Here is a 14,422-nt window from a genome sequence, read left to right on the forward strand (position 1 = left end):
CTCTAACATGTATAAGCAGTTATCACATGTACTCTGTTTACATTATATATAAGTGGTCTGCTGAGATTAGATAATATTATCAAACCAAAAGATTACTTTAATTATCAAAGAAGAAAGATAACAAAAATTGTAATGCGAAAAATACTTCTAAAATGTCTTTGATTGTATTGCAATTAATCGTAAGTTTGTACATGTTATATTGAGCAAAACGCATTGTAAAATGTACTTAAATTAATTCTGCTGTACTAACTAATTCTTTTCTGCTTGAACTATTGTAAGAATAAAATAAATCCACCATAAATTACTTTCTCACAAAAAAAACCCCAAAAAACATCGATTTTTAGTTATCTAAAGCTTAAAATCTTTTCCAAAGAGAAAGTTTTGGTGGGAATTTTGCATCTTATCGAGTTGAAATGATGATATGTTATAATATGTGGTAGCTTAGACATGAGGAACATCAACAATAGATTTTGCAGTCATTCCGTATAAACTTAGGAAAATCACATTTGATTTTGTCAGTAAGTGTCACTTGAATATCATTTAATAGTATTTTGTATCACATTACAAACAGATAAACAAAATAGTGTTGGTTCATTGAATGTTATGTTAATTTCGAAACCTTTTCATTAATTTTTGGTATTTTTAAAGGGGGCAACCCGGGTTTGTAATGGTATCCAAAAAATCACGGGAAAATTTAACAGCCCTAAATCCCTTTTCCCCTTTAAATATGAATTAAAAACACAAAAGAAAAAAAAATACAAAAGGGTATGGCATTAATGGGGGAAAATTTAAGAAAAAATTGGGTTTTTTCAAAATCCCCCAAAAACAACCCAAAAGTTTGGTTTAAGCCTATTGCCTTTGACCCGACACAAAATAAAAAAGTAACATTTCAGTCAGTACCAAAAAAGTGCATACCAGTATATACAGTACAAATACAAGTAAAAGTTCAGTTTCAGGGAAGTACAAATACAGTACTAAAAAGGAAAAAAGTACCAGCACAATTTCAGATCATGAAGTACAGTACCACTTAACAGTACCAGTACAGAACAGTACAGTACAGAACAATACCAGTACCAACACAATACAGTAAAGTACAGTACAGTTCTGAACAGTACACTACCAATACAATACAATGACAGACATTGATTAAATAAAATTATTGTTATTATCAACATATTGTAACATACCTATAGTATCAGAATGGAATGGAATCAGTTACATTTTTAATTATAATAGAAACACTACTGTATATTTTTAACATGTGTATTTCTTTGATTATTTGGGTTATGACCTTGTCATGCGTTATCGTTTACAATAACTGTCTATTTATATCATCACAATATGCTTATGTATAAATATCAATTTTATAATTATAAGTGATACCAATCTTATTCACATGAATACATGAAACATAATGCCTTGTATGGAAAGTGAAATAACAAGTCCTTAATTGCTACTACTCAAAGTTATGTCAGTTAGAGTTATGTCAGATATGGACACACATTCATATTACCTTGTGTGCATGCCGATTGCTTCTATTTCCATAAGTCAACAATACATGAAATCAAATATGACATAACAAGGGAAATGACCATGATAATTATTGTGTTAACAATAATCAAGATTTGTTTACCTTTATTTTTTGCTATAATAAAACTGTAACACGAATTGAAATTTAACAAGTTTTAACGTTTGAAACAGACGTATGCCCCAAAAGTATGACACAGTAGAGGAACCATGACACTGACTTGCATCAAAGACATGGTCACTATAAAACGAGAGTAGATTAAAGAAACCTTCTCATATTCTCCGTGATCTTTAAAAAACAAACACACACACAAATTGTTTAAAAGAACCGTATTTTTAAGCCAAGTTATTACAAAATATGTTACTGAATGACAAAAGTCATGGACTGGACAACACTATCAATGCACTGTCATATCCTCACTTCTGACATTCAAGTACTAGTAATTACTTGACCTTTTGGCTGCTGGAATGATTTGTGTTCATTACATATCATCTTAATTAGCAGCATATTAAAAATAATTATACATATTTCAAAGTCAATTCACAAATGTCAAAGCTTTGCACAAAAGAGGAAAATCTATTCACATTCGTGAAATCTGAGATACAAGGGTGACCTTGACCTTTGAACTGGATTCTTGATGCAAGACACATCATCATCATCTCTCACACATTGATGCCAAATAATTTAAAAATTCATGCAGGAATGGCAGAATTGTTGACCAAACAAAATCTTTCAATGCAATTTATAAAAAAAACTATATTATGACTTTGACCTTGACCTTTGAGGTAGGGACCTGATTCATGTCCAACACATATACACATGATTTTTAAATTCATGCAGGGTTGACAAAATTGTTGACTAGACACGAACATCAGTGTACTTTTACAAAAAAAAATCATATCATGACTTTTGATCTATAACTGTAACCTTGACCTTTAAGGTAGGAATCTCATTCATACTTGCTACACATTATCATTATGTCCAATAAATTTATGCATAATTAGTTTTAAATCCATCTTGGAATGACAGAATTGTTGGTCGAACACAAACATCATTGTACATAAAAATTTATATCATAGCTTTTGAACTGCAAGTTTGACCTGAACCTTTAAGGTAGAGATCAAATTCTGACGCAAGACACATCGTCATCATCTTCAACACATTTTCATAATTATTTTTAAATCCATCCATCAATGAGGACACGAACATCAGTATCGTGGACTTTACATGATTGAACGTCTCCATTACTTTGACATGCGGAACATATCCATTTTAAGAAGCCCGGTGCTGAGACGCGAGCTGAGCTCAAATACACAAAATTCCTCTGCTCGCTGGCTTTTTATAAGCCGGAAGTCCTTTATTAAGCCATTTATAATAGTTCAACGTTTCTTGATCGCGAAACGTCATCCCAATGGTAGGGGAAGCAGTACTGGTAGTATCGGTGTGATATCGGTGTATAGACCCGTGAAAAATGTAAGATCTTACGAATCTCACCAATCGCAACTACTCGGCCCTTTCCGTCAGTCTTCAGATAAGGACCTCGAACACAATAGTATGAATACACAGAACGGATGCGGTATTTCGGTCCAACCTACACTAAAAAACTAAACATGTAAACAAATAGTAATTTAATGCTGGCTGGGAGTTTATTTCCAATATATGTAGTAAAAATCCACCAAACATAAGTGAATTCATAGCTACAAAAGCAAACAATACATTATTTATATATTTATTACTATGGTTGTAGAAACCGAAAGTACAAAAAACCAACCTGTTGACATTTAGTCGGATTTGTTTGAAGTTGAACATCAGTGGACATATTTAAATTACAAATTGTTGTCAGACATATTTTCAAGCATAAGAGCACCGGAATACATTAGATGTCAATTATATACATTCGTTTTACATTATCTCTGTTTCTGTTTACATCTGAAACCACGTGGTAGAACTACTTTCAATCCGTATTGTTTCCGAGGTTATTTTAGATAATAGCGAGGCAGTTCCGAAGGGAATCTCACGGGAGGGTCGTGAAAAATGTCAGACGTGAGAAACGTAAATTTTAGTGGAGAATATTATATGTTGCAACTAAATTTAATACTGTCAATATTTCATTGCATCAATAATAATGGTTTCAGCGAAGGAGTTTGTCTGTTTTTATGAGTAAATAATAACAATTTTAATCAATGTTCGGACCGCCTCCGTGGTCAAAGGGGTTAGAGTCGATGACTTCTAATCCAGTTACCTCTCTGGCGTGGGTTCGATCCCCGGGAGATGCTTTGGTAGTTTAGCGCGGAGGAAGTGGTCTAGTACTGGTGTAACTCTCCAGGAACGATGGTTAGGAAACTACCCGCCTATATGACTGAAATACTGTTGGGAAAAGGCGTAAAATGAAACAAACAAACAAAAAAATCAATGTTCGGCTTTTAAATAGCCGCTCGGATGTTAATTAATTTGGATTTATATATTTTGCATATTATGAGGTAAATAATGGACCACTCCTTATGCTTTTAAAAATAAAAATACAGTAGTGAATGTTGTTGTACGTCTATGAGTGAATTACACAAATACTGAGTAGTTAAATGAAATCATCTTGTTCGGCCCTAAATGAACTCGACCGAGCCGATCAACTCGGCCACAATCTTACTGTATCCGTTCAAATAATCCTTATGATCTGTATAGAAATTATTAACAGAAGTTTTATTACAAATGATAACACCAGTGGGTATTACATTTGCATACGCTGAAACGGTATGGGAAATAGAATTTTTCACACGTTTATTGTTGTGTTTTGATTGCTGACACTTGTGACATAACGAGGTGGCGTTCTCTAAAAACACAATTACTTGACAGGTAAAAGTGGTCGTTTAATGAAAAGATTGATGTCAATTAGGTGACTAATTAGCGGTCGCTGGTCGCGTTGAGCAAAAGTCGCTTAATACATTAAAGATATAGAGAGAAAATGATCGGGGGGAATTTAAAGTGGTCGTTTAAGACAAAAGTCGCTTAATACACGTGGTCGCATGGGCAAGTTAGACTGTAATTAATTTCACATAGGGTAATACTTGAAGCCTCACCTTTCTTATAAAAAAGCTGGTGCTTTTAACCTATAGATACCTTTTACAACAGACACTTGGGGTGTGGAGCTCAAAACGCCTTAAAAATAAAAAAAAATGAATATGTGTCAATCCCAGCACATATACTAATTATATATCATATATTATGTAAAAAAAACCTTAATACAAGCCGTTCATAATAATACATACACACGAGCTCCACATCCAAAGTGTCTGTGTCTTTTACCTGCACAGTGCTGTCCTATAAACTTACATGCTAGGAGATCTTTCGTTTTAGCAGAGACTGTATATTTGGTGTCAGTCAATAGGCAGGGTCCCTACAGATTCATTCAAGCATCACTGGTGGCAGAATACACTATTGTAGGAATGGGTACCAAATTTATTTTAAGCACCAAACTATAATCTTACAGAATAAATCAAAGTTCCTGGCAAGATTCAAACACAACCATAGTTAGGTCAAGTTAGTTAGCTGCTTTAACCTTTTATATTTCCAAATTACGTAAAACCCAACAAAAACATATTTCAATCATAAGCATAATCTATAGACTTGTTAATCAAATTTTCATTTGTCAAGTCATTACAGTCAGGTAATAAACATAAATTTTAACTGAAGAAATAGAGGATAGGCAAGTTTTTTTTTTATATAAATACAATATTTATTTTTATTGAGTGGTATGAACATAAAAATTTTATGAGTGGCGGTAGCCATAAGTGAAAGATGATAATTTTCATACATTTATAGAAAAATCTCTTTTTTGACATCACAATATAAAAGACTTTAATTTGGCTGAATATAGCAGAAAGAAGTCTGGCAAGACACCGGTGAAAATACGGAAAATATGTTTCATTGCAGTGAAAAAAAAATTGCAGTGAAAATAAGGAAAATGAAAAATAAGCATTTAATTTCATCAATATATTTCTCATATGTCATTTATAAGTATATAATAAAGAAACATAATATCTCCACTGAGACCTGGAAATATAATATTTCCAGCTTGGAAAGGGGTTTCAGTGTGACCTTGCCCATCTTCTCTTCGAAATGTTCTATTATATTCGTTTCTGCCGAGTACTAGTATACCAGTCGAATACCAAATATTAAAAAATACCCAGATTCTTTCATATATATCGAAACACAAATCAGCAAAACATACTTTCAACGATGCTTGGGACTACCAGATTCTAATATAAAATAAACAAGCTTACCTCGATCAAAGCTCTTCGATTTTCCAGGATTTTCCATCAACACGACATCAGGAACGAACGACACTGATTTGGACAATATTTCATCCACACGATACGTTGTTACAGATAAATAAAAGTAGATATCGTAGAAAATGGCTCTATGCTCATGAAGCTCAAGGAAGAACTACACTTGGATTAATTAGTGAGCTTCTAAACGAGGTTTACAAACAATTCTACCAGAAAGTCTTACATCTCTCACGGGCCCGTCCGACAACTATCTGCGCATGCGCAGAACGTAAAGTCTTATGTTCCTCACGGGTCTGAGAAAATTCACGCCACACCGGTATTGTTAATCCAACAATCTCAATCTCAGGGGTGTAACATTAAAACGTCATTGAAGGAGACTGAACTCTCCATTTCTGTTTAATTGTCTGACTTTTCACATTTTTTTCTATTTTCTGGAACATTCGTTGTCACTGATCCAGAATCATAATGGCATGAGCTTGCTTCGCGCATGCGTTATCCGATGAAAGTTGCACTTTACATATCATTTACACTAGTAGTTTTCCAAGACACAGACGGCTTAACGTTTTCTTGTTCAATTTGCACTTCAACGTACAGTATGAACAATTCAGCAACATTCTGTGACAAAGATTGAATTATATTTCTAATCGCAGTCAATGTTGACGAGGACATCATTTTTGTAAGTTATAAACTTCTGAAGGTATCTGCGGTGTATCTTTGCTAATTGTGTGAAGCGTCAAGTTTGTACATCATGTAAATCATTCGTCTGAAATTAGGCTACTGAGTATTCCAGTAAAGATATTTAGTTATTACAGATGAATGTTGTTTTTTTTCGGCCTAGAGACTGACATGCTTGTTAGACGCTGTATGCGACTTTTGCCGTCCTAGTCCTGCTTTTCAAGGCAATTCCGTCACGCATATCTATAATAAAAATTTATATCATCATTATGATGTTCTCCTATTGCTCATTGTTAAGAAACAAATAATAACATTCAGGTAGCAAAATGATTGTTTAAACAAAATGTTTTTCAAATCTATATGAATGTTGTCCTATCCCACCCATTTTAAACACTTATTTGACCATTTCCCTATATAAAGCCTTATTCAAAATATCCTTAAAATTTAGTACAATGAGGGGTTGTTTTCAAAGTTTACACTTTTTACCGTGTAGTTTTTATTTTATTAAACGTTGAAAATATCTGGTATTATATTTGCTATAAAATTTGGCATTATTTAGCAAATCTACACTAACTATATATATAAGTGATCTGACAGATACATATATAATGTTAAAAGGAAAAAAAGACAAAAAAATGTTGGCCCTTCTGGAGTTTGAACCCACGCCCCTGAATTTCAGTTGCAGTTGAATTGCAGTTGACTCTTAGGCATAACGCCTTGCATGTACATGTATTATGTAAATGTTTAATTAAGGTTAAACAAGGTGATTGTAAAGCATTATTTATTCAGTCCATGGTTCGATAATCAAGAAGTTCGGAATGTCACAAATTTATTTGTCTCGTAATTTTAAATGTTTTTAGGATCGTGATATTTTATTACAATGTTATTGTAACAGCAAAAATGATCATGTGCTGTTTCTATTTATAACATCACCATGCAATAACGAAAGCGACAAATCGATTTCGAAACTTCATTATTCACGGAAATACCTTATGATTCACATTAAAAGATTTAGTTTGTTTAACTTCCTGTTTGTATTTTTATCTAATGATAGGTGTTTACTGAAACACAGGCGACACATTCAGAAGTTAAGTCTTGATTTTTTTATTTAATTGTCAAGATGGGATCTTCAATCTCTCATGAAACCTATGAATCTATCAATGGGGATTTTTATGATGGACAAAAGTATTATGCAAAATTTAAGGATATGTTTTTTGAGGAGGGTGCCTGTCGTTATGCCTTCATGGGAACTTTGTATGGAAATGGACCACGGAACAATTCAAAATGCGTTACAAAAGTGTTCAAGGATGAGGCAGCGAGTAAATTGAAGAACTGGGTACCGGAGATAGCTGCAAGTAAGCGAGCTTTCAAGTATGCGAAGCATTTTCAAGAAAAATACTTCCCGAGAATGAGCGGATCAACTTATGAAATTGAATTTCTGATACCACTTCTCGCACAGATGAAGAATATATCAGGCATAAATCTCCTCTGGTTTATAGAAGCATTTCAAGATGAACGTTATGTTAACAAAAGAAGCATGGTCGCTATAGAACCGTTCATTGAGGGTTCTTATGAGAAGTTCAACTCCAATGGAGGATATGAGCAACAAGGTGGCCTTCATAGTATAGTAAATACGTTTAGTCATTGGACATGGCATGTAAGTGGACACAAATATATGGTGTGTGACCTGCAAGTAAGTTCATATTTGATTACAAAACAGAAGTCCGAATTGTTTAATAAGATTCACAATAAGGGAAAACAAAAAATATCTTTTCATCAAAGATAATCAGCATAAATTCAGAATACATGTCTCAAATAGCCAATTATGAAATGAATAATTTTTTACTGTCCTAATTTTTAGATGTAATACACTTTAAGGTAATATGAATATATATATCATATATTTTTATATATACATGTATATTTATAAATACATATTTATATAACCATAAAGTTTATTTCATCTATGGTAATTAAAGTGATGATGTCACAATAAAGTTAAAATAAAATTAAATATATACCGGGTCAATTTGGACGAGAGAACGCAACGACTGCTGTAGTGTAGTGATAAGCATTCTGGACCGAGAACCAGAGACCAGTACGTGGTTCGAGTCCCGGCTCTTAGCGTTCATATCGAGTTTTTTCTTCAAATATACTTTGTGTTGCGCAGGGCATTATTCAAATGCCTAATATGATTTCTTAATCAAGGATCAACAAATAACGATTGTAAATCATTAGTTTCTGTAATTTATAGCTTCAAACTCAGTTTATCTTTTTTATTTAAACTAAATTGTATTCGTAACATTCGTGACACAGAATGGCCGTTATTTATACATGTACCATTTATAACAGTTAAATCATTTACAAATAAAATCATAAAATCAGCTTCAGATCACATTATATATCATAATGTTAACATTTTAAGTTAAACATGTAAAATAGTTTGGTCTGTGTTATGTTGTATGGATGATAACAAGATTCAAACTATTCTACTATTTATTAAAACCATTTAATACATGTTGTTAAGACCAGAGCTCAAGTGAGAATGACTCAGGTATCAGAGAGGCATGATCATATATATAACATAGCATTAATAAATATCAAGTAAAGGGAAGTAATCCCATTAACTATACAACTAAACATGTAAAGAGTTATCTAATCTTGATATCATAACAGTCTGTATGTCTAAAATATTGAAAGTTATCCTTACATTTATCATCTTTTTGTAGGGCGTGAAATCGGGAAAAAAATATATCCTTACAGATCCAGCTATTCACTCAGCAGGCAGGGAGTTCGGAGCCACAGATCTTGGTGCTCTGGGGATGGAAATGGTTCTTGGAAATCACACATGCAACAATTTTTGCATGCAGCTTGGTCTTGAAAATCCTTACACGGGGATATATGTTGCACCAGGACTTAGGTCAACAACTTATAGTTTCCAAGTGACGGAAGAACAATTGATGATGGCCGACCAGAGAAGGGCTTCTTTGTATCCATATTTACCAGCTACATTCGAATTGTAACGATCGCACCTCAATGTAAACAAATATTTACACTACCCCACCCACTTTCTTTTCCTTAGGGAATTTTGATATCTATTTTAAATATATAATATTGTAGTACTATATTATTGTTCATAATTTCATGATGTATATGTGTAATATGTGTTGACATTGTCACAATATAATTCATGTTGTTTTCAGAAAATAATTACTGTGCACCCTAAAAGTGACGTATTTTTACGCTTGAATTCGTCACTGTTTATTTCAGCTTATAACTATGGGCGCAGAAGAGGTTAAGTTCCCAAAATCAAGTTCTCAAAATCCGCGCAGTCTGATCAGGATCCATGCTGTTCGCTTACAAACCCTATAACAAGTAGAGAAACTGATAGCTAACAGCATGGATCCTGATCAGACTGCGCGGATGCGCAGGCTGGTCTGGAAACATGTATTAGCCGGTATCCTTTTTTAAGTCATTCGTAATCGTTCAACGTTTCTTTATCGCGAGTCGTCATCCCGATGGTAGGGAAAACAATACTAGTAGTACCGATGTGATACCGGTATTATGTATCCAACAATCTCAATCTCAGGGCTGTCACATAAAAAACGTCATTGAAGGAGATTGAACTCTCTATTTCTGTTTGATTGTCTGACTCTACTGTATTCGTTGACACTGATCCAGTACCATAATGGCATGAGCTTTACTTTTCGCATGTGTAATCTGATGGAAGTTGCACTTTTCATTTGCACTAGTTGTTTTCCAAGACACAGACGGCTTCACGTCTTCTTGTTCAATTTGCACTTCAACAGGTTGAACAAGATCCTTAGATTCAGCAACACTCTTTGTCAAAGATTGAATTATATTTCTAACCGCAGTCAATGTTGATTATAAGTTATGAACTTCTGAAGGTATCTGCCTGCACGTTTAAACATTACCTGCTCATTGATTGAAGCTTCTTGTTTGTATATCATGCAAAATGTCTTAAATTAAGCTACTGAGTAATCCATTTTAAATATTTAGTTATTACAGATATATTTTTCCTTTTTCTTCGGCCTAGAAATTGACATACATGTACTTGCTACACACTGTATGCGATTTTTGCCGCCCTAATCCTCCTTTTCAAGGCAATACTATTATGCTCGTGTTATTAGAGATAACGTGCCAGGGTGGGTGAGCATGTGACATTTGTCTATGGTAACATTGGCTCACTGCTATTTCTTTTTGCTCAATTTTGGTTATAACTTTCAATCAAACATCATAATTATTTCAGGCAAATATTTTCCAATTTCAATGGTATATATTTTTCTAATGTGGCTTCTGTATTTTTCCTGGTATGCTGGCAGAAGTTGCGATGCATATCATCATCACAATAATGCCACATAGAAAAACATTCTGCAAGCCTACAGTAGAGCTACAATGGAAAATCATATACTATTGGAATCTGCAAGTATTTACCCGGAACATGGTACTTTTTGTAATCTAAACAATCTGACTAAAGTTCAGACCATGTAGATCTGATGACGGCCGCATATGTTTCGCCTTCTTAAATGCAATCAAATCGGTATCAAAATACTGTTAGCTGTTAAACAAGTTGTTGATTTTTGTTTAAAAAATGTTAAAAGTAATTTGTAACAAATTAACTTAATATAACTTAATATAATTTCTTTAATGGGTGCTATATTACAACGCTATCGGCTCACAACATTCTTTATTACAGATGCAATAAAGTTTTACTTTACATTTAATTGCAATGTATCTTCATTATGCATTTTACGAAACAATCGCCATACATAAGTAATTTCGCCGAATTTGTCTTTACAAACAACACAGTAAGTAAAACAAGACACAAAATATAACAAATCAAATTGAAAGAAAGGAAAACCCTTATACGGCAGCTAAGACAGACATTTTACAATTTAATCCACAATACAAATATTTCCACCATTCTTGAGAATGACAACCTGGCTTATATATTAAAGGCTAATTCTCAACGGTATTATTAATTGGTGTAATTATATAGAAGATATTTGTTTGTTTGTGTTTAAGATAAAATTTTATTTCATCGAGTGGGCTTTAAAAACAGTATTCTCACGAATAGAGCCAAGAGTGAGAATACTGTTTTTAAAGTTAAAAAGATGAAATAAAATTATATTTTACACAACAAACAAACACATTTTCTATTTATTATATGCTTAAAAACAAGTTAAAACGAAATTTTCTTGATATTAACTTGAATATTCAAATTTGTTTTCCCCACTGGTAGCCTCTATTATGTACCTGCATTAGTCTAATTTCTCATAAAATACAAGAAGTTCGACAATCAACGTTAAATGGCGATGATATTATTCATTGTATTCAAATAATATGAATGATCGCCTGTTTTAATAATTAAAACAAACAATTCTTGTAGGAGAATTTATATAAGATCTGGCTCAGTGAAATGTAAGCGGCCGCCATTTTTAAAAGTTGTGTATTTTTCACGGGAGGAAAATAATTGTGTTTGATTCAGAGGGATATCATTTGGATTTGTTAGTCATACACCTTTTTAGAAGAAAGAAAACTTATTTGAGGATTGTAACAGATGATAAATAAGTGTTGACAGATGTGTAAACATTCAAAAAGCGGCTAGGATTAAGGAAATTGGAAAACCTGGAATTTTTGAAAGGCTGCCTTACGAACGCTGGGTTGTTTACTTATTCTTTGGGCTGATGTCTGTCATTGCTTTTCAAGTTTTCATAAAGCATACGGCAGTTATTGCTCGCAGAATACTTAAATATGACCGATTGTCATCAAGAGCAGTTTTGCATGTGGAAGGAATGTATTTTTCGAGCTGTAGAAATGAAACAAAAAATTAGAGACGATATTTGGTGATTGGTAATTTGAATGAATAGAAGGAAGTTTTCTTCTTTTTATTACTTTTGACATTAAGGTTATTTATCAATTTTAGTTTTGCTTTTCTCGAAACAGTCCTGACATTGTCAGAATTGTCAGTAAAAATAAAATTGAGGTACCACATTGGGAAAATCTTAAGAAAAAGTAGTTTTGTCATTGAAAAGTGTGAACTTATATTTTGATAATTTTCACTGTGAAATTATCAGTAATTCACTGAAAAGCATAAAATAAAATTCAATATTACTTTTTATTTTAGGTAAAACAGAGACATTTGCCAATCTACTGGTACTCAAAAGCAACAGACAACATGTGATCGAAGCACTTTTAATGAAGTTACATGTGCTGTCTAGGTGCATTATTCATGAAATTAGCGTTACCTAAGAGAAGGTGGCTCAATTACATTATGTCTGCTTATATTTAAATTACATGAGAAGTTAGGAAATAGCTTGGCTATACGGAAAATAAAAAAGAAAATAACAATAATCTAATACATGTATCTGTTTTACTGTCATTATAATTATACGATAGCCAGGCCGTCATTTTCAAGTCAATGATCTTGAAAAGAAAACAAGTTCCTGAATTTTGTTTGAATGTGGTTTAAAATCTAATGCCCGCAAATTCATTTTATAAAATATGATACTTTTTAGATATGCTGGTCTGTTTAATTAATGTGGTGATCTTTACAGCCGTATGTTGCACACATTAGTCATTATTATTACCTAATACCTGGGTAATTTTCACATTCCTGCTTTTTGGACATACATATTCACTAATTAGAATACTATTAGCCTTACTATTTTCGATGATTTTAATTTTCAACACCCTATTTTGTTTGAATGGAGCTTTTACCAGTGTAAATAGTTGTGGGTGATAAAAACCTTATTAAGAAATAAACCGATGCATAGCTCGCTGATTTATTCTATAAACAAATGGGTGATTTCTTAGAACTAATATAAGGACACATTACAAATTATTTTGTCTTAAACTTTCCAGACATGTGTAGTTGATATACAGCCTAATTTAATATCTATATTGACTTTGGAAAAATCACAAGCCAATGGTTAAAGTTGGCCACTTGGTTTCATTATATAATAAAAACCTATTAAAATTACCCCCCCCCCCTCCTTTAAAAAACTGAAAATGGACAATTCCAATAAAAAATGTATGCAGACACCTTGCGAATATATATCTAGTTATGACCTTGGTCACAGGCATTTTTTTTGCTTACTTTGTACAATAGGCAGTGTTCACGAATATGCTGTCGAACTTTCATTTGGTCGTACAATGTATGTTTTAGATATGGTATCTTTATACGTGTTTTCTTCAAACCTTCAAACGAGATCTTCTTAGAATCTACTTGGATAATTTGGCAGGGGTTTTTCTGCATTGCCCTTGTAACTGATTTAGTAAGTGACATCACCATGTTCATCAATAGCAAAACTGTTCAAGAATTATCACATTAAGGTGTCTCCAATTTCCATATGCTTACTATATGATTAAAAATAAACAGTTAAAAGCCATGCTATTAAGACTAACCTTTTAACCCAATACCGCAATCGATCAAGTTATTTTCTGCATTGAAACTCTACTGCTTACGCAAGTGAATGGCATGTTTTTGTTGTTATCATTAAAAGAATGAATTAAAAGTGAAGAATTGACCATCTTACAAAATGCAATATATCTTAAACGAAATATTTCATTTATTAACATACAATACATAATTATTATTGTAGATCTCTGACAATTTGGTTGCATTATAGAGGTCAATAATTAGTTTTATTAAATCCAATTTTGAATAGAGAAATCTATTTTATATAGCACACAATATCAGTCTTAGACCTTAGATATTAACGATTTGGCATAATAAATTTGGTTCCTTATCAATTTAAATATTGGTTCTGTCGCTTTGAAAATTTTCATATAAGAATGCTAGTATCTTCTTGTAAGAAATTTGATGACCTTCAGTTTAATTATTCTATGCATGCGTATTGATCAACTATGTAGCTTATTTGTGAATATCATGACCCTTTGTCAAAACCGACAA

General features: G+C 32.7%; 1 protein-coding gene across 2 annotated transcripts; it reads left to right on the top strand.

The window, feature by feature from the left end:
• The first annotated feature begins 7,473 nt into the window (after positions 1-7,473).
• Positions 7,474-13,233, top strand: LOC132746081 (alpha-protein kinase vwkA-like). 2 transcript variants are annotated; one of them, XM_060735151.1, is made up of 3 exons: positions 7,474-8,179; positions 9,216-9,524; positions 12,635-13,233. In XM_060735151.1, exons 1-2 carry the CDS (start codon positions 7,607-7,609, stop codon positions 9,507-9,509), a joined length of 867 nt encoding a protein of 288 aa, XP_060591134.1. In that variant the 5' UTR covers positions 7,474-7,606; the 3' UTR covers positions 9,510-9,524; positions 12,635-13,233. The 2 variants fall into 2 exon arrangements, with proteins under 2 accessions (XP_060591134.1, XP_060591132.1); XM_060735149.1 differs by lacking the exon at positions 12,635-13,233 and having other exon boundaries at positions 7,475-8,179; positions 9,216-9,611.
• The last annotated feature ends 1,189 nt before the right edge of the window (positions 13,234-14,422 follow it).

This window comes from Ruditapes philippinarum, unplaced genomic scaffold, assembly GCF_026571515.1.
Source record: "Ruditapes philippinarum isolate M1 unplaced genomic scaffold, ASM2657151v2 ctg11099_1_1_1_1, whole genome shotgun sequence".
In the NCBI taxonomy this organism is placed as follows: Eukaryota; Metazoa; Mollusca; class Bivalvia; order Venerida; family Veneridae; genus Ruditapes; species Ruditapes philippinarum.

Bases quoted from the DNA above. Each gene is read 5' to 3' on its own strand.
- LOC132746081 (XM_060735151.1), top strand. From the start codon at position 7,607: ATGGGATCTTCAATCTCTCATGAAACCTATGAATCTATCAATGGGGAT. The intron at 8,180-9,215 runs GTAAGTTCATAT...ATCTTTTTGTAG, and splicing joins ATATGGTGTGTGACCTGCAA to GGCGTGAAATCGGGAAAAAA.